A 20,390-nucleotide genomic window follows, 5' to 3' on the forward strand; every position below is an offset into this window, starting at 1 on the left:
TTCTTTTGCATCTGTTCAGTATTTAACTCACCTTCTGTACCTGCTTTCTCACCCCAGGCGTATATGTTACAGGTATACTATGGGTCAACTGCAACACACTGCTCCTGCCAATTGCAAGAGTTCCTAAATTCAGTGATCTATTGGTGCAGTCAAGAGTGCCCATATTAGCAAACTACCACCAATTCCAGCCAATAGTTAACTACTCCAGGAGGTCCTTCTGCCCACGACAATAAATAAACCCAACTGTGAGGATAATCTCACAGTGAGAACGGATTTAAATGTCGAATATCTATTGTAATCCAGACACTTTTACTTTAAAGTGGACAAAATATGTTTGACCAACTGTACGTTTGATCAATTATGACTATTTAAAAGTCTGCAAATCTCAATGATGATAAACTACACTCTACATCTAAAAAATCTTATCATTCTCTCTATCAAACCAAATGCAAGAGTGGAACATCAGTGGTTGGTGATAAGATTATGTGTATCTGTGGTCATTGTATTCAGCTATGGTTGTCATTATGTCCCGCCCATAATCTCAAATTACTTTCATCTCTCTTATTTGAGGATTCAGTCCTTCATTCATGGTCTGGCAGTGTAGATCTAAACACAGAATGGAACGCATATATGTACCAGCTCTCGTCCTCTACGGCTTCTGTAAGTGACTGTATCTTCAGTTCAGATTTTGTGATTCATCAATAGATTTGGTCTCTCACATAGTTGTGACGTTTTACTCACAACTCTTTCTTAACTTTTGTTCTCGCTCTTTCAGATCTGACCCGTGTTGTGTGTGTCTCTCCTCCACCCTTAAGGGTGGTACATTCAGGAGAGAATGTCACCCTGCAATGCATCAATGTGCTTAAAACACCCGGACAAGTTGGCTGGTTCAAGCAAGTCAACGGCTCAGAGCCGCTGTGCATCACGTATATGTGGAGCTCTCTGACAACTGTTAGTCATCCAAATGGATTTCAGGGCAATCATATGAAAATGGTCATGACCAACATAACTATCTTTCTCACAATCACAGAGGTGGAAGTAGCTGATTCTGGTGTGTACTTCTGTGGAATGTCGGATAACTATTTCATCTTCACCAACGCGACTGTCCTGAAGGTCCAAGGTAACCTTTTCAATACATTGTCTGCTATGACACCAAATGCACAACCATTTATTCTAGGTATATGATATATTTTGACTAAATGTTAGAGATACAATACTATCATATCCCAGTTTGAATAACAGTAGAATATCTAAATTACCTAATTGTTCATAAGGTCACAAAGATTATGAAGACTCTACAGAGCTCTATGGAGAAGGTATGTTAATTCTGTAATTTTAAGTGAGAATCTTTCAGAAATGTCTTAACATGATATACCATTAACTTCTTGATTCTACTTGAGACGCATATGTCTCAAGTAGGCACCTGGAAATGCAAATGCGCTACGCTAAATGCTAAATGTACTCGTTAAAACTCAAACCTTGATCAAAATTCACAAGCAGGGTATTGAATTAAAGCTACACTCGTTGTGAACCTAGCCAACAAGTCAGATTTTTAAAATGCTTTTCGGCGAAAGCATGAGAAGGTATTATCTGATAGCATGCACCACCTGAAAATGCCTGAATGCGACGTAAACAAAGACTCTGCTTATCCGACGCAGCACAAAACGCAGAAATAAAATATAAAACATTCATTACCTTTGACGAGCTTCTTTCTTGGCACTCCTATATGCCCCATAAACATCACTATTGGGTCTTTTTTTTCGTTTAAATCGGTCCATATATACCCAAAATAGCTTTCTATGGAAGCTGTGTCATTCAGAAAAAAACATCGTTTTTTAACGCTGCATCATTTTTTAAAATTAAAAAAGTCGACGATAAACTTTCACAAAACACTTCTAAATCCTTTTGTAATCCAACTTTAGGTATTAGTAAACGTTTATAATCTATCAAAATGATTACAGGGCGATGTATATTCAATAGCTCCTCGTCTGCAAATCAATGGCTGCCATTGTCCACATTTACAGCGTCCTGGTGGAGACTGGAAGAAACGGATGCCACATACTTGGATTTTCCAACAAAAAATTCAATTGAAAATGACGACAATGGCGACATCGTGTGGAATTTGTATGAATTGCATGCAGGTCGATATTACATTTTGTCCTCTTTTAACAACCCATGAAAGTGACTTATGGAAATTATTTTTAGCTTTCAGAGAGCAGTCTTTCTTGCGTTTTTCAATGAAACACACAATCTGTTATAGTCACAGCCGTGATTTAACCAGTTTTAGAAACTTCAGAGTGTTTTCTATCCACACATACTAATCATATGCATATACTATATTCCTGGCATGAGTAGCAGGACGCTGAAAAGTTGCGCGATTTTTAACAGAATGTTCGAAAAAGGAGGAGGTAGAAGTAAGAGGTTTTAAAGTACCACAGAATAGAAACAAAGTATAACAGCATCGTATAGTGAACTGATAATTATCTATTGGTAGCAAACGGGGTGAACGTTTGTATAGTTCTGATTCTAATTTAAATCTGTTTTGTAATAGAGGAAGATGGAACCATGAAGCTCTTCCTACTGGTTGTAATCCTGGGTGTTGTAACTGCTGTTATATTGATAATCATCTTCATCCTGGTTCTCAAGGTCAGAAGAGATGCAAAAAGACTAAACACAGGTATGGAGCCCATTTCATATGGGGCCTGCTATTAACTACACTTACATAGAAAATGTTTCACATGACATATTGCAGGTGATATATTTCAGGGGTAGGCAACCCTGGTCCTGGAGTGCCGCAGGCACTTCATGTTTTTATTCAAATCAAATCACATTTTATTTGTCACATACACATGGTTAGCAGATGTTAATGCGAGTGTAGCGAAATGCTTGTGCTTCTAGTTCCGACAATGCAGTAATAACCAACGAGTAATCTAGCTAACAATTCCAAAACTACTACCTTATACACACAAGTGTAAAGGGATAAAGAATATGTACATAAAAATATATGAATTAGTGATGGTACAGAGCGGCATAGGCAAAATGCAGTAGATGGTATCGAGTACAGTAGATACATATGAGATGAGTATGTAAACAAAGTGGCATAGTTAAAGTGGCTAGTGATACATGTATTACATAAAAAAGTGTCTGCGAGTTGTAATAAAATGTATTTGATCATTGTACTCCCTGATGAAGGCTATGGCCAAAAGTTTCTGAGTAAAAAAAAAGGTATACTGAACATGCCATCATAACAAAAGTAAATAAAATATACCCATCTCTCCAAGAAGAAAAATGTGCACGGTGGTGCGAACATCCTAATAGCTATCATCTTCTTTGAAACCTGTGTCTTGAGTGGAACAGTCTACCTCTGTAGAACAACACTTCTCAAATGAGGTTATTTAGTTTCTGAGATGCATAGCATTTCAGCAGATTTCAGAGTTTCTGCAGTGAACAGCGAGGATATGCTGAAGGTGGGCTACAGTAAGTGCCCCTGTGGTGGCTTGACCTAATCCACATAACCCAGAAGAGACTGGCTGGACAGAGCTGAGCATCCTGTTGGGCTGACACTATTGTGTTGATCTTATATTATCTATGCTCTCAAATGTAATGCAGCGAAGGTTAGAATTTCACTTTTTTGGATGAAGTGTAAAAGTTTAGCAAAAGCCTGGCCTTCATTTTCAGAGGATAGATATCAAATCAAATCAAATGTATTTATATAGCCCTTCGTACATCAGCTGATATCTCAAAGTGCTGTACAGAAACCCAGCCTAAAACCCCAAACAGCAAGCAATGCAGGTGTAGAAGCATATTGTTGTTTTAGCAACCCACTCCCCTTTAGGCAGTAAGGAACGGTCAAGGCCTACGCATTTAGAGAAGGCCTAAGAATTTATAAAATAATTGTTGTAGATTTTTTATATGAATATCCTTTTAATATCTATTTAATCTTTTCAATAATATTTGAAAAGCAGCAACATTTGAAATTGTGATTTTGACATTGGATAAAAGTAGATACTCAGAGCTAGAAAATGGTATATCATACACTACAGTTGAGGAACAATGGGAAAGTAATTCTGCTTTGAAAGTTGATCAATCAACTTGAAACCCCACTTTTGAGAAAATGTCCCTTGAATGTTTTAGTACACCTACAAGAGAGCACCTACCCACCTACCCAAATAATGACCATATCATATAGCTGACAACGTTTTAACTTGAACTAATTTGTGTTCATTATTTCAGGAAAATAAAATCATAACAAGATCATTATTTACAAGTTAATGGCGAGCTAATTACAGAAAATAGTTTACGGTTCTAAAAGCAGGGTATTATACAGGATAATTTAAGAAATTGGAGGCTGTCTCTTATATCCTAATTTGACGTTGGTGCAGGTCATGTTGTTATTCACATTACCGTCTCTGGTAAACATACTATATCAAATAAAATCTAGGTTTATTTGTCACATGCACAGGATACAGAAGGTGTGAACGATGCAGTGTGTCACACCCTGATCTGTTTCACCTGTCCTTGTGCTTGTCTCCAACCCCCCTTCAGGTGTCGCCCATCTTCCCCACTTATCCCCTGTGTATTTATACCTGTGTTTTCTGTCTGTCTGTGCCAGTTCATCTTGTTTGCCAAGTAAACCATTTTTTTTCTCAGCTCCTGGTTTTCCCAGTCTCTTTTTTTCCTCATCCTCCTGGTTTTGACCATTGCCTGCCCTGACTCCGAGCCCGCCTGCCTGACCACTCTGCCTGCGGCTGACCTCGAGCCTGCCTGCCACCCTGTACTGTTTTGGACTCTGCCCTGGCTATGAACGCTTGCCTGTCCCCGACCTGCCTTTTGTCTATCTCTTGGTGTCACATTCGTCATAACGAGGAGACCAAGGCGCAGCGTGATATGAATACATTCTTCTTTATTTAAACGAAGAACACTAAACAAACTAACAAAATAACAAAACGAACGTTAAGCTATAACACGAGTGCTGACATGCAACTACACATAGACAATTACCCACAAAACCAAAATGGAAAATGGCAACCTAAATAGGATCCCCAATCAGAGACAACAATAAACAGCTGCCTCTAATTGGGAACCAATTCAGGCCACCATTCACCTACATTTACCTAGACATACCAAAGCCCCATAAATATACAAAAATCCTAGACAAGACAAAAGCACACCCTGACCTAACCAAAATAATAAAGAAAACAAAGATAACTAAGGTCAAAGCGTGACAGTAACCCCCCCCAAAGGTGCGGACTCCCGGCCGCAAACCTAAACCCATATGGTAGGGGTGGGCATCTAACTTTGGTGGCTGCTCTGGTTCTGGATGCCACACCCCTTCTTTACACTGAGTCCGCTCTTGTATCACTGACCCGTGGATCATTGTCGAAGGCTCTGGACTGCGGATCCTCGCTGTAGGCCCCAGGCTGGAGACCCTCGCTGCGTGGATCATCGCTGAATGTTCTGGACTGGGGACCGTCGCTGGAGACCCCGGACTGGGGGCCGTCGCTGGAGACCCCGGGCTGGGGACCGTCGCTGGGGGTTCCGGACTGTGGCCCGTCGTTGGAGGTTCCGGACTGTGGCCCATCGAGGTTCCGGAGGTTGTGAACTGTAGCCGGAAGCTCTGGACTGGGTACTGTCGCCAGACGCTCTGGACTGGGTACTGTCGCCGGACACTCTGGACTGGCTACTGTCGCCGGACGCTCTGGACTGGCTACTGTCGCCGGACGCTCTGGACTGGCTACTGTCGCCGGACGCTCTGGACTGGCTACTGTCGCCGGACTCTCTGGACTGCCGATGCGCACTGTAGGCCTGGTGCGTAGTGGCGGCACTGGTGGTACCGGGCTGGGGACACGCACCTCAGGGCGAGTGCGAAGAGCAGGAACAGGGCGTACTGGACCCTGGAGGCGCACTGTAGGCCTGGTGCGTGGTGCCGGCACTGGTGGTACCGGGCTGGGGACATGCACCTCAGGGCGAGTGCGGGGAGGAGGAACAGGGCGTACTGGACTGCCGAGGCGTACTGTAGGCCTGGTGCGTGGTGCCGGCACTGGTGGTACCAGGCTGGGGACACGCACCTCAGGGCGAGTGCGAGGAGCAGGAACAGGGTGTACTGGACCCTGGAGGCGCACTGGAAGCCTGGTGCGTGGTGTCGGCACTGGTGGTACTGGGCTGGTGACATACACCTCAGGGCGAGTGCAGGGAGCAGGCACAGGACGTACTGGACTGTGAAGGCGCACTGGAGACACAGTACGCAGAGCCGGCGCACTGGAGACACCGTGCGCTCTATCGCATAACACGGTGCCTGACCAGTAACGAGCTCCCCACAGAAAGCTCAGGTCTCCTACCTGACTCATGCAATCTCCTCATGTGCCCCACCCCAAAAAATGTATTGGGGCTACCTCTCGGGCTTCCGTGCTAGCCGTGTGCCTTCATATCGTTGAGGTTCCTCTATTCTCCGGTATTTCTACTTATAGTATCGCCGTTCCACTTTCGCTGCCTCTAACTCCTTCTTAGGACTGCAATACTCCCCCGGCTGTGTCCAGGGTCCTGCTCCGTCTAATAACTCCTCCCAAGTCCATTTCACATTTTTACAAAAACATACGGAAACTTCCGCCTTTCTCGAATCATGATTCGAATCATAGCGAGCAGTAGTTTTCCCACAGTTTAAGCTAGCTTAGTGTTTGTTGTAGACTAGTGTGTTTTATGAGAGTGAAACACCGTTGCATTTAACCATTAAATCACTGGTTTGTGTGTGCTATAATAGTTGTACATTAGGATTGGGAAATAGTTTTTTGTGTTCTTATGAATGGGACCTACTGGATATTATATCAGAGTGAATGGTCTGCTTATTCTTTGGCATCATGCTGTGTGTGACTGCTGTCTTTCTATCGGCCCTATGTATTTTTGCAAAATGTGCACTCTCTTACATGGAGTGAGCTTGGTATTAATTTTTTATTTTTTTAAAATTAGGATCCCCATTAGCTGTAGCTGGTAGGTATTACGGTCACTGTCATTTCAGCATTCTGAGCCTGTGAAACGCACATCCTGTTGAAACAGCGCTCCTGTTGTCTCTTTTGGTGATAGTGTTAGGCTACCATAGGTAGTGTAAGCAATGTGGCTGTTGTTGATGCTAAAGTTAGTGTGGGTGCTATCTCAGATGTTCTTGATTTTTGAGTTTGGTACAATGTTTTGGAAAATATTTTTCCCCATTTTAAGAACTAGGTCCAATCGCCATGGTTCGCCACTGCCTTTAAGGTATTGTCACGTCTACTTCCGCTCCACCTCTCTGGGGCTCGATGTCGCTGGTTTACTAACCACCGATCCTGGCAACCCATCATTACGCACAACTGGCAACCATCATTATGCACACCCACTCCCCATCATTAGGCACACCTAGACTTTATCAATACCCTGTTTACTCCCCCTTTATTTAGTCATCAGATATAGGTTTTCTCTCACGTTCAGTACTGTTCTTTTGCATCTGTTCAGTATTTAACTCACCTTCTGTACCTGCTTTCTCACCCCAGGCGTATATGTTACAGGTATACTATGGGTCAACTGCAACACACTGCTCCTGCCAATTGCAAGAGTTCCTAAATTCAGTGATCTATTGGTGCAGTCAAGAGTGCCCATATTAGCAAACTACCACCAATTCCAGCCAATAGTTAACTACTCCAGGAGGTCCTTCTGCCCACGACAATAAATAAACCCAACTGTGAGGATAATCTCACAGTGAGAACGGATTTAAATGTCGAATATCTATTGTAATCCAGACACTTTTACTTTAAAGTGGACAAAATATGTTTGACCAACTGTACGTTTGATCAATTATGACTATTTAAAAGTCTGCAAATCTCAATGATGATAAACTACACTCTACATCTAAAAAATCTTATCATTCTCTCTATCAAACCAAATGCAAGAGTGGAACATCAGTGGTTGGTGATAAGATTATGTGTATCTGTGGTCATTGTATTCAGCTATGGTTGTCATTATGTCCCGCCCATAATCTCAAATTACTTTCATCTCTCTTATTTGAGGATTCAGTCCTTCATTCATGGTCTGGCAGTGTAGATCTAAACACAGAATGGAACGCATATATGTACCAGCTCTCGTCCTCTACGGCTTCTGTAAGTGACTGTATCTTCAGTTCAGATTTTGTGATTCATCAATAGATTTGGTCTCTCACATAGTTGTGACGTTTTACTCACAACTCTTTCTTAACTTTTGTTCTCGCTCTTTCAGATCTGACCCGTGTTGTGTGTGTCTCTCCTCCACCCTTAAGGGTGGTACATTCAGGAGAGAATGTCACCCTGCAATGCATCAATGTGCTTAAAACACCCGGACAAGTTGGCTGGTTCAAGCAAGTCAACGGCTCAGAGCCGCTGTGCATCACGTATATGTGGAGCTCTCTGACAACTGTTAGTCATCCAAATGGATTTCAGGGCAATCATATGAAAATGGTCATGACCAACATAACTATCTTTCTCACAATCACAGAGGTGGAAGTAGCTGATTCTGGTGTGTACTTCTGTGGAATGTCGGATAACTATTTCATCTTCACCAACGCGACTGTCCTGAAGGTCCAAGGTAACCTTTTCAATACATTGTCTGCTATGACACCAAATGCACAACCATTTATTCTAGGTATATGATATATTTTGACTAAATGTTAGAGATACAATACTATCATATCCCAGTTTGAATAACAGTAGAATATCTAAATTACCTAATTGTTCATAAGGTCACAAAGATTATGAAGACTCTACAGAGCTCTATGGAGAAGGTATGTTAATTCTGTAATTTTAAGTGAGAATCTTTCAGAAATGTCTTAACATGATATACCATTAACTTCTTGATTCTACTTGAGACGCATATGTCTCAAGTAGGCACCTGGAAATGCAAATGCGCTACGCTAAATGCTAAATGTACTCGTTAAAACTCAAACCTTGATCAAAATTCACAAGCAGGGTATTGAATTAAAGCTACACTCGTTGTGAACCTAGCCAACAAGTCAGATTTTTAAAATGCTTTTCGGCGAAAGCATGAGAAGGTATTATCTGATAGCATGCACCACCTGAAAATGCCTGAATGCGACGTAAACAAAGACTCTGCTTATCCGACGCAGCACAAAACGCAGAAATAAAATATAAAACATTCATTACCTTTGACGAGCTTCTTTCTTGGCACTCCTATATGCCCCATAAACATCACTATTGGGTCTTTTTTTTCGTTTAAATCGGTCCATATATACCCAAAATAGCTTTCTATGGAAGCTGTGTCATTCAGAAAAAAACATCGTTTTTTAACGCTGCATCATTTTTTAAAATTAAAAAAGTCGACGATAAACTTTCACAAAACACTTCTAAATCCTTTTGTAATCCAACTTTAGGTATTAGTAAACGTTTATAATCTATCAAAATGATTACAGGGCGATGTATATTCAATAGCTCCTCGTCTGCAAATCAATGGCTGCCATTGTCCACATTTACAGCGTCCTGGTGGAGACTGGAAGAAACGGATGCCACATACTTGGATTTTCCAACAAAAAATTCAATTGAAAATGACGACAATGGCGACATCGTGTGGAATTTGTATGAATTGCATGCAGGTCGATATTACATTTTGTCCTCTTTTAACAACCCATGAAAGTGACTTATGGAAATTATTTTTAGCTTTCAGAGAGCAGTCTTTCTTGCGTTTTTCAATGAAACACACAATCTGTTATAGTCACAGCCGTGATTTAACCAGTTTTAGAAACTTCAGAGTGTTTTCTATCCACACATACTAATCATATGCATATACTATATTCCTGGCATGAGTAGCAGGACGCTGAAAAGTTGCGCGATTTTTAACAGAATGTTCGAAAAAGGAGGAGGTAGAAGTAAGAGGTTTTAAAGTACCACAGAATAGAAACAAAGTATAACAGCATCGTATAGTGAACTGATAATTATCTATTGGTAGCAAACGGGGTGAACGTTTGTATAGTTCTGATTCTAATTTAAATCTGTTTTGTAATAGAGGAAGATGGAACCATGAAGCTCTTCCTACTGGTTGTAATCCTGGGTGTTGTAACTGCTGTTATATTGATAATCATCTTCATCCTGGTTCTCAAGGTCAGAAGAGATGCAAAAAGACTAAACACAGGTATGGAGCCCATTTCATATGGGGCCTGCTATTAACTACACTTACATAGAAAATGTTTCACATGACATATTGCAGGTGATATATTTCAGGGGTAGGCAACCCTGGTCCTGGAGTGCCGCAGAAACATCATGTTTTTAGTTTAACCGACCTGGAAGACTAGGTATGTTGAATTTAGGAAATCAATGAACTGATCAATTAGCTCAGTTAGGAAGGTGCGGTGCTTATTTGGAACAAAATCCTGCAATACCTGTGACACTCCAGGAACAGGGTTGCCTACCCCTGACATACTGTACACTGAGAATGGAAAGAGTCAGTAAAAGTTATTTTGTGAACACTACATTGGAATGATCAGTTGATATCTTCTCTCATCTCTGTTTTATATCATATTCAGGACCTGACTCGCAACAACAACTACAAAATTATCAGGTAAATGCTATTTGTTCAGTGAAATCATTTTGAAAATATAAGCAATTCAGAAACAGTGTAAATTATAATTGTATGTTATGGTGTTTCCAAATGTACAGAACCACGATCCTGATGCAATTAATTATGCCGCCCTGAATTTCACCTCCAAGAAAAAGGAGAGAAGAAGAGCGAAGGAGCTGGACCCCCATGTAGTGTATGCTGTTACAAGATGACAAAGTGGAGGATGGAGAGGAGGACAAGTGGTTTGCCATATCTTTGAATACAAGTTTAAATCTTCCTTTATTGTATGTGTAGTTAAATCAAATGTATTGAAATGTAAATCAGTAAATATCTCTGTAGTTTCTGTACATTGTACCTCAGGGCCTCTGTAGCCCTCTTCCACTCTGTTAGGCCACACAGTTCAGTGGTACAGGGGTGGTTAGAGAGGGGGAGTTAGACTCAAACCACAACTGTGTAATGGCCACAGAGGAGTAGTTGCCTCTTTTGGCCTCTCTTAGCTTAGTTCTCTGTTGTGTTTATTAGTGATTTGGTTATTCTTTAATAAGTTGGCCGTAAAGGACAAAGTACCCAGCATTGGACAATTGTATTACATTGATTACTTAATAAAAATTAGAGTTTAAGCAAAACTGTCAAATTGTTGTTTGTCATGATGTTATTCACCGCTTAGGGTTTCATGTCTTCACTGCACAGATCACAGCCACCTTTTCTGAAAAGCAGCTAGTTGCCTTATATGGAGAATAATATTTGGAGTCTGAGGTAGAGGAAGTGCCAGTGAGGAACGCGTCACTTCCTGTGGTGTGAATGACAGGGAGGAGCAGCTCAGTGATGAGTGAGACCTGCTGAGGTGAACATCACTGGGCCTCTCTGTACAGAGGCGGGTGTCAATCCCCAGACTCTCATTTGATGCATTCGCTGCAGACGCTACACCCTCGGCCTGTGGTTAGTGTCACCTCGCTGGTATGAACAGGGATGGAAAACAACCCGGCCTGTGGTCAGTGTCACCTCGCTGCTATTAAAAGGGATGAAAATAACAAACATCTCATACAAAGATCTCTGTGGTCAGAAGTTTCCACTGCCGTGAATTGACTTACATTAATCTGAAGACTTTTTTATTTAATCAACTAACTATGTTAAATTGTTACTCGATTAAATGTTTTACCTTTATTTAGCTAGGCAAGTCAGTTAAGAACAAATTCTTACCTTCAAGGACAGCCTAGGAACAGTGGCTCAGGGGCAGAACAACAGATTGGTACCTTGTCAGCTCAGGGATTTGAACTTGCAACCTTTTGGTTACTAGTCCAACGCTCTAACCACTAGGCTACCTTGCCACCCTGAATCATGTAACAATTAACTCATTAGGATTTAGGGCACCATGGAAGAAATTGTTTAACGATTAAACTCCAGAAGATATATGTTATATATCGATAACAGTCACTTATTAATCATTACCTCATATTAGTGTCATTCTGAACAGTCGTAACCTTCTTGGATCTGCAAGAACCCCAGCTTTACTCATCATTCAGTACGACACAGATTGGTTGAATTATGTATTTACTAACTAAGTAATAACACAGAACACAAAAACACACTTACACGAGACAAAGGTCTCTAGCGGACTGACAAGATATGATGGCTTATTACACAGAGATGGAGACGCGTGTGTGTAAAATAGAGAGATAATGAAAAAGGGACATTTATTGTGGATACATTCTAGGACTGTCCTCACATTAATCATATGCCTTGCATATGAACCGTCGCCCGTTCGGAATAAGAAAATAATTAATGTACTTACGTGTTGAATGCTGTTCGTTCGTCATTTATTTCCGTCGGAACCAAGTCTTCTCGGAAAGATGTTTACGCGCTCTGATTGTCCACCAGAGGTCACAATATCCTTCTTCTCAGTTTTCCGGTCTCCAATGAGCTGTTTACTAAGAACAGCTACTTAGCCGTACCAGTGAATGTCTGAGAGGGGAGTTTTTGGAAGTTGCAGTTTTTGGCTGCAAAGGCATTCCTTTGGTTGAAACTAAAAGGGTAAATCCTCCTCCAGAGATTTACAGCAGGGTGTGAATGTTGGCCATCCAGCAGCTCCCCGTCTCAACCCTCTGGGGAGAGACAGAGGCCTGGTTACTGTCACCCCCCCCCCACACACACACACACACACACTCCACCAGTCTGATCTGACCCATTCTGATCCAGTCATGACATTATATAGCTGACAACATTTTAACTTTAACCAGTTAGAGCTCTAGGGGCGCTATTTCATTTTTGGATAAAAAACGTTCCCGTTTTAAGCGCGATATTTTGTCACGAAAAGATGCTCGACTATGCATATTCTTGACAGTTTTGGAAAGAAAACACTCTGAAGTTTCAGAATCTGCAAAGATTTTGTCTGTAAGTGCCCCAGAACTCATTCTACAGGCGAAACCAAGATGATGCATCACCCAGGAATTAGCAGAATTTCTGAAGCTCTGTTTTCCATTCTCTCCTTATATGGCTGTGATTGCGCAACGAATGAGCCTACACTTTCTGTCGTTCGCCCAAGGTCTTAGCAGCATTGTGACGTATTTGTAGGCATATCATTGGAAGATTGGCCATAAGAGACTACATTTTCCAGAGGTCCGCCCGGTGTCCTTTGTCTAAATTTGTGCGTAATCTTCAGGTGCAGGCATTTTCTCCTGGGATTCAGGAGAGAAACCATGTTTCCAAGAACGATGTATCAATGAAGAGATATGTGAAAAACACCTTGAGGATTGATTCTAAACAACGTCTGCCATGTTTTCAGTCGATATTATGGAGTTAATTTGGAAAAAAGTTTGCGTTTTGAGGACTGAATTTATGGATTTTTTTTGGTAGCCAAATGTGATGTATAAAACGGAGCTATTTCTAATACACAAGGAATCTTTTTGGAAAAACTGAGCATCTGCTATCTAACTGAGAGTATCCTCATTGAAAACATCAGAAGTTCTTCAAAGGTAAATGATTTTATTTGAAGGCTTTTATGTTTTTGTTAATGTTGCGTGCTGGATGCTAACGCTAATGCTAACGCTAAATGCTAACGCGAAATGCTAACTCTAGCTAGCTACTTTTACACAAATGATTGTTTTCCTATGGTTGAGAAGCATATTTTGAAAATCTGAGATGACAGTGTTGTTTACAAAAGGCTAAGCTTGAGATATGGCATATTTATTTCATTTCATTTGCGATTTTCATAAATAGTTAACGTTGTGTTATGCTAATGAGCTTGCTGATAGATTTACACAATCCTGGATACAGGGGTTTTTTCATAGCTAAACGTGACGCAGAAAACGGAGCGATTTGTCCTAAACAAATAATCTTTCAGGAAAAACTGAACATTTGCTATCTGAGAGTCTCCTCAATGAAAACATCTGAAGTTCTTCAAAGGTAAATGATTTTTTTGAATGCTTTTCTGTTTTTTTGTGTAAATGTTGCCAGCTGAATGCTAATGCTAAATGCTACGTTAGCCATCAATACTGTTACACAAATGATTGTTTTGCAATGGTTGAGAAGCATATTTTGAAAATCTGAGATGACAGTGTTGTTAACAAAAGGCTAAGCTTGAGAGCTAGCATATTTATTTCATTTGATTTGCGATTTTCATGAATAGTTAACGTTGCGTTATGGTAATGAGCTTGAGTCTGTATTCACGAACCCGGATCCGGGATGGGGAGATCAGAAAGGTTAACTAATTTGTATTCATTATTACAGGAAAATAAAATTACAACAAGATCGTAATTTACAAGTTAATGGCAAGCTAATTACAGAAAATAGCTTAAGGTTGTGAGTGTGACTAAATAAAAGCAAGGCATTATTCTGAAGAATTTTATAACTTGGTCACTGTCTCGTTGGCCTAAAGTTATATCCTAATTTGACTTTGGTGCAGGTAATGTTGTTCTTCACATTGCCATCTCTGGTAAACACAACCCCCACCTGTGGACCCCCACCTGTGGACATCGGGCCCACACTATATCAACTAAAATCAAGTTTTATTTGTCACATACAGAAGGTGTAAACTGTACAGTAAAATGGTTACTTGCATATTGGCGTCTTTTGTTTACACACAGCCAGCTAGATAGTTAAACAATGTACCATAATCCTAGCTCATAATGTTACTACCCTGCATGAATCTAGGTAGTTAAAGCTAACCAACTAGATTCAATGATATCTAGCTAGCTAGCATTAGGCTATAACTAGCAATGCAAATGGCTCTGAATAATATTACTACACAGATCATATACATAACGTTAGCTAGCGAGCCAGTTAACATTAGCTAGCTAGCTAACAGAATGCTTTAACTTGCAATGAAAACTACTTTCTAACAAAATTAGAAATGTATAATATCTGAAAATGTAGCGAATCAGACTCTCTTACCAGTATGCATGGATGAAAGCTTCTCCCTCTCTGTCACGGTCCCCATGGTTTCCCGTAGTTTTAAGAAATAATCCGGAGACAAGTGTTTTATACAACAGCCTTTGTGTTTACTCTTTTCAACTCCCCCTGCATTATCAAACGGCTGAATTTTCTCCATCTCCTTAGCTATCAGGCATTGGGCATTCCACTGATTCCAAAGCTCGTTCCTCCAGAAAATGGAGAGTGGAGAGCATTAGCAACAATATCAAAGTTGTTTGTTATATTGTAAAACAAAACGTGTTAGAAAAGATTACCTACACACACTGAGCAGCTCAAATTATGGACAGAAGCGCGCTACATGAGAGACCTATCCGAAATCATCTCTCGACAGGTCCAGCCCATCCATTATCTCAGACAAATCATGGCTAGTGGGAAGATTCCTGTATTTTTCCGTGGTTAAACAAACTAGACTCGTAATGTGACCATTTTATTTCGTATTTACAGACGGCATACAAGTTTGTTAAGACAAAAAAAGTTATCATGTTCCAGAAGGCATTTCCGCCAAAAAAAGCATTTTAATGTAAAAAATAGTTTACTTTAATATGCTTCTATTGTGAAGTAGTAAGGCGCGACATACACCTAGTTTCCCAAAACGAGTCACATTTTTTTCAAAAATATATGGAAAATTCTGCCTTTCTTGAAGGCCGACAGGTCTCTATGCAATAGCGAGCAGTAGTTTTCCCACAGTCTAAGCTAGCTAGTTGCAGCTTTAGCAGGTGTTATCAAAGAGGATGTTGATGCTAATTCGTGTTTCAAGATGAACTTTGAAAAATAAGTTGTCAAAATTATCATGATCTGGTGAGTGGAACAGTTATTTTGGGGTGGCAGGGTAGCCTAGTTGTTAGAGTGTTGAACTAGTAACCAAAAAGTTGCAAGTTCAAATACCTGAGCTTACAAGGAACAAATCTGTCGTTCTGCCCATGAAAAGGCAGGTAACCCACTGTTCCTAGGCTGTCATTGAAAATAAGAATTTGTTCTTAACTGACTTGCCTAGTTAAATAAAGGTTTAAAAGAAATTGCAGCTAGCTTGCTGTTGTTAGCTATCACTTTGAAAATAATGTGAGTTTGAAAAATTGTTGCATTTCACATTTAGATCACTTGTTAGTGTGTGTGCTTAATGTGCTAACAATGTTTGCAATGGGAAGTAATAGTTGTACATTTCGATTGGGAAATGCTTAGCCTAATGGTTTTGTTTTTTTGTTCTTATGATTGAGACCTACTGGCTTATTATGTCCTAATGAATGGACTGATTATTCTATAACATCATGCTGTGTGTGACTGCTGTCTTTTTATCAGTCTATGTGTTTTACAGAAAGTGCGCTCCTACAGGGAGTGAACTAGTAGGAATTATGGTCGCTGTCGTTTCAGCATCCTGAGCCTGTCAAACTCACACCTTTTGATGTGAGTTTGACTGGCTATCAGAGGGTTCTACCACGGGTTGTCACAGTGAGCCAGCCCACTAGCCTCCCCAGCCTTACGCCCAGGTCAGCGATGCCCGACTGTCCCTTCCAGATAAATATGACGGTACTCCATCAAAATGATGTGGCTTGCTACTCTAGTGCTCCGTCTATTTTGGCTATCAGACAGGAGTCCCCATTACCGAGAAGTCCAAGGTTGCCACGCTTATTTCCCTGCTGACCGGACAGGCGCTGGATTGGGCTACGGCCGTCTGGGAAAGAAGAGAGGAGGAACTGGGTTCCTATAAGAGATTCATGGCTCTGTTCAGGTTGGTCCTCAACCATCCTCCAGAGAGCAGATAGGGAGGTGAGCAACTTTCCCATCTCCAGCAGGGTGCCCAGACCACTGCTGAGTACGCCCTCACCTTTCGGACTGTGGCAGCCTCCAGCGGATGGAATGAACCGGCGCTCCGCATTCAATTCCGCAGTGGACTGCCCAAGGAAGTCCAGACACAGTTGACATGTCGAGATCAAATCAAATCAAAAAAAGATATATAGCCCTTCGTACATCAGCTCAAAATGCTCAAAGTGCTGTACAGAAACCCAGCCTAAAACCTCAAACAGCAAGCAATGCAGGTGTAGAAGCATGGTGGCTTGGAAAAACTCCCTAGAAAGGCCAAAACCTAGGAAGAAACCTAGAGAGGAACCAGGCTATGAGGGGTGGCCAGTCCTCTTCTGGCTGTGCCGGGTGGAGATTATAGCAGAACATGGCCAAGATGTTCAAATGTTCATGAATGACCAGCATGGTCAAATGATAATAATCACAGGCAGAACAGTTGAAACTGGAGCAGCAGCACGGCCAGGTGGACTGGGGACAGCAAGGAGTCATCATGCCAGGTAGTCCTGAGGCATGGTCCTAGGGCTCAGGTCCTCTGAGAGAGAGAAAGAAAGAGAGAAAGAGAGAATTAGAGAGAACATACTTAAATTCACACAGGACACCGGATAAGACAGAAGTACTCGAGATATAACAAACTGACCCTAGGCCCCGACACATAAATTACTGCAGCATAAATACTGGAGGCTGAGACAGGAGGGGTCAGGAGACACTGTGGCCCCATCCGATGATACCCCTGGACAGGGCCAAACAGGAAGGATATAACCCCACCCACTTTGCCAAAGCATATCCCCCACACCACTAAAGGGATATCTTCAACCACCAACTTACCATCCTGAGACAAGGCCGAGTATAGCCCACAAAGATCTCAGACCCAGACAGGAAGATCACATCAGTGACTCAACCCACTCAAGTGACGCACCCCTCCTAGGGACGGCATGAAAGAGCACCAGTAAGCCAGTGACTCAGCCCCTGTAATAGGGTTAGAGGCAGAGAATCCAAGTGGAATGAGGGGAACTGGCCAGGCAGAGACAGCAAGGGCGGTTCGTTGCTCCAGAGCCTTTCTGTTCACCTTCACACTCCTACACTCAATCATATGACCCACTGAAGAGATGAGTCTTCAGTAAAGACTTAAAGGTTGAGAACAAGTTTGCGTCTCTCACATGGGTAGGCAGACCATTCCATAAAAATTGAGCTCTATAGGAGAAAGACCTGCCTCCAGCTGTTTGCTTAGAAATTCTAGGGACAATTAGGATGCCTGCGTCTTGTGACCATAGCGTACATGTAGGTATGTACGGCAGGACCAAATCAGAGAGATAGGTAGGAGCAAGCCCATGTAATGCTTTGTAGGTTAGCAGTAAAACCTTGAAATCAGCCCTTGCCTTGACAGGAAGCCAGTGTAGGGAGGCCAGAGTAATATGATAACATTTTGGGGTTCTAGTCAGGATTCTAGCAGCCGTATTTAGCACTAACTGAAGTTTATTTACTGCTTTATCCGGGTAGCCGGAAAGTAGAGCATTGCAGTAGTCTAACCTAGAAGTAACAAAAGCATGGATTAATTTTTCTGCATCATTTTTGGACAGAAAGTTCCTGATTTTTGCAATGTTACGTAGATGGAAAAAAGTTGTCCTTGAAACAGTCTTGATATGTTCATCAAAAGAGAGATCGGGGTCCATGGTAACGCCAAGGTCATTCACAGTTTTATTTGAGACGACTGTACAACCATTATGATTAATTGTCAGATTCAACAGAAGTTCACTTTGTTTCTCGGGACCTAGAACAAGCATCTCTGTTTTGTCCGAGTTTAAAAGTAGAACGTTTGCAGCCATCCATTTCCTTATGTCTGAAACACAGGCTTCTAGCGAGGGTAATGTTGGGGCTTCACCATGTTTCATTGAATTGTACAGCTGTGTGTCATCCGCATAGCAGTGAAAGTTAACATTGTGTTTTCGAATGACATCCCCAAGAGGTAAAATATATAGTGAAAACAATAGTGGTCCTAAAACGGAACCTTGAGGAACATTGAAATTTACAGTTGATTTGTCAGAGGACAAACCATTCACAGAGACAAACTGATATCTTTCCGACAGATAAGATCTAAACCAGGCCAGAACTTGTCCGTGTAGACCAATTTGGGTTTCCAATCTCTCCAAAAGAATGTGGTGATCAATGGTATCAAAAGCAGCACTAAGGTCAAGGAGCACGAGGACAGATGCAAAGCCTCGGTCTGATGCCATTAAAAGGTAATTTACCACCTTCACAAGTGCAGTCTCAGTGCTATGATGGGGTCTAAAACCAGACTAAAGCATTTCGTATACATTGTTTGTCTTCAAGGCAGCCTTTTCTAAAATAATTGAGAGGAATGGAAGATTCGATATAGGCCGATAGTTTTTATATTTTCTAGGTCAAGGTTTGGCTTTTTCAAGAGAGGCTTTATTACTGCCACTTTTAGTGATTTTGGTACACATCCGGTGGATAGAGAGACGTTTATTATGTTCAACATAGGAGGGCCAAGCACAGGAAGCAGCTCTTTCAGTAGTTTAGTTGGAATAGGGTCCAGTATGCAGCTTGAAGGTTTAGAGGCCATGATTATTTTCATAATTGTGTCAAGAGATATAATACTAAAACACTTGATTGTCTCTCTTGATCCTAGGTCTTGGCAGAGTTGTGCAGACTCAGGACAATTCAGCTTTGAATGAATACGCAGATTTAAAGAGGAGTACGTAATTTGCTTTCTAATAACTATGATCTTTTCCTCAAAGAAGTTCATGAATTTATTACTGCTGAAGTGAAAGCCATCCTCACTTGGGGAATGCTGCTTTTTAGTTAGCTTTGCGACAGTATCAAAAATAAATTTCAGATTGGTCTTATTTTCCTCAATTAAGTTCAAAAAATAGGATGGTCGAGCAGCAGTAAGGGCTCTTTGATACTGCACGGTACTGTCTTTCCAAGCTAGTAGGAAGACTTTCAGTTTGGTGTGGCGCCATTTCCGTTCCAATTTTCTGGAAGCTTGCTTCAGAGCTCGGGTATTTTCTGTATACCAGGAAGCTAGTTTCTTATGAGAAATGTTTTTAGTTTTTAGGGGTGCAACTGCATCTAGGGTATTGCGCAAGGTTAAATTGAGTTCCTCAGTTAGGTTGTTAACTGATTTTTGTCCTCTGACGTCCTTGGGTAGACAGAGGGAGTCTGGAAGGGCATCAAGGAAACAAAGTAAACTATAACAGCATCGTATAGCGACCTGATAATTCTCTATTGGTAGCAAATGGGGTAGAAGTTTTTATAGTTCTGAATCTAATTTAAATCTGTTTTGAAGGAGATGAAAATGGAACCATGAACCTCTTCCTACTGATTGTAATCCTGGGTGTTGTAACTGCTGTTCTACTGATAATCATCCTCATCCTGGTTCTCAAGGTCAGAAGAGATGCAAACAGACTAAACACAGGTATGGAGCCCATTTCATATGGGGCCGGCTATTAACTGCACTTACATAGTGAAAATGTTTCCCATGACATATTGCAGGTGTAGGCAACCCTGGTCCTGGAGTTCCACAGGCACTTCATGTTTTTATTTAACCAACCTGGTACACCAGGTGTGTTCAATTTAGG

General features: G+C 41.3%; 2 protein-coding genes and 1 gene segment (V, D, J or C); all 3 read left to right on the forward strand.

Annotated features, from left to right (window-relative positions):
* Positions 1-513: 513 nt before the first annotated feature.
* On the forward strand, positions 514-2,712 carry LOC149980847 (Ig kappa chain V region K29-213-like). The segment is given in 4 exon segments: positions 514-660; positions 776-1,120; positions 1,275-1,316; positions 2,552-2,712. Coding segments are annotated over 4 exon segments (621 nt in total).
* Positions 2,713-7,976: 5,264 nt separating this feature from the next.
* LOC149980848 (uncharacterized) lies at positions 7,977-11,186 on the forward strand. Its single transcript, XM_090185784.1, has 5 exons — positions 7,977-8,123; positions 8,239-8,583; positions 10,015-10,140; positions 10,532-10,566; positions 10,665-11,186. Exons 1-5 carry the CDS (start codon positions 8,051-8,053, stop codon positions 10,776-10,778), a joined length of 693 nt encoding a protein of 230 aa, XP_090041910.1. The 5' UTR covers positions 7,977-8,050; the 3' UTR covers positions 10,779-11,186.
* Positions 11,187-12,831: 1,645 nt separating this feature from the next.
* LOC110531687 (uncharacterized) overlaps positions 12,832-20,390 on the forward strand; it is a 40,576-nt gene continuing 33,017 nt past the window's right edge. For 2 of the 3 annotated variants that reach the window (XM_090183739.1, XM_090183740.1), the window contains exons 1-5: positions 12,832-13,538; positions 13,907-13,968; positions 18,876-19,028; positions 19,439-19,504; positions 20,099-20,227. The gene's annotated coding sequence lies outside the window, so the exon portion shown is untranslated. The remainder of the gene's footprint in view (positions 13,539-13,906; positions 13,969-18,875; positions 19,029-19,438; positions 19,505-20,098; positions 20,228-20,390) is intronic. The other variant, XR_016483148.1, reaches the window with a different exon arrangement.

The sequence above is a fragment of the Oncorhynchus mykiss genome, chromosome 9 (assembly GCF_057628025.1).
Source record: "Oncorhynchus mykiss isolate SJ-2025 chromosome 9, ASM5762802v1, whole genome shotgun sequence".
Classification (NCBI taxonomy): Eukaryota; Metazoa; Chordata; class Actinopteri; order Salmoniformes; family Salmonidae; genus Oncorhynchus; species Oncorhynchus mykiss.

Coding starts and splice junctions, on each gene's coding strand:
- LOC149980848 (XM_090185784.1), top strand. CDS start 8,051: ATGGTCTGGCAGTGTAGATCTAAACACAGAATGGAACGCATATATGTA. Junction 8,584..10,014: donor GACTGTCCTGAAGGTCCAAG/GTAACCTTTTCA, acceptor GTTTTGTAATAG/AGGAAGATGGAACCATGAAG. Junction 10,141..10,531: donor TGCAAAAAGACTAAACACAG/GTATGGAGCCCA, acceptor TATCATATTCAG/GACCTGACTCGCAACAACAA.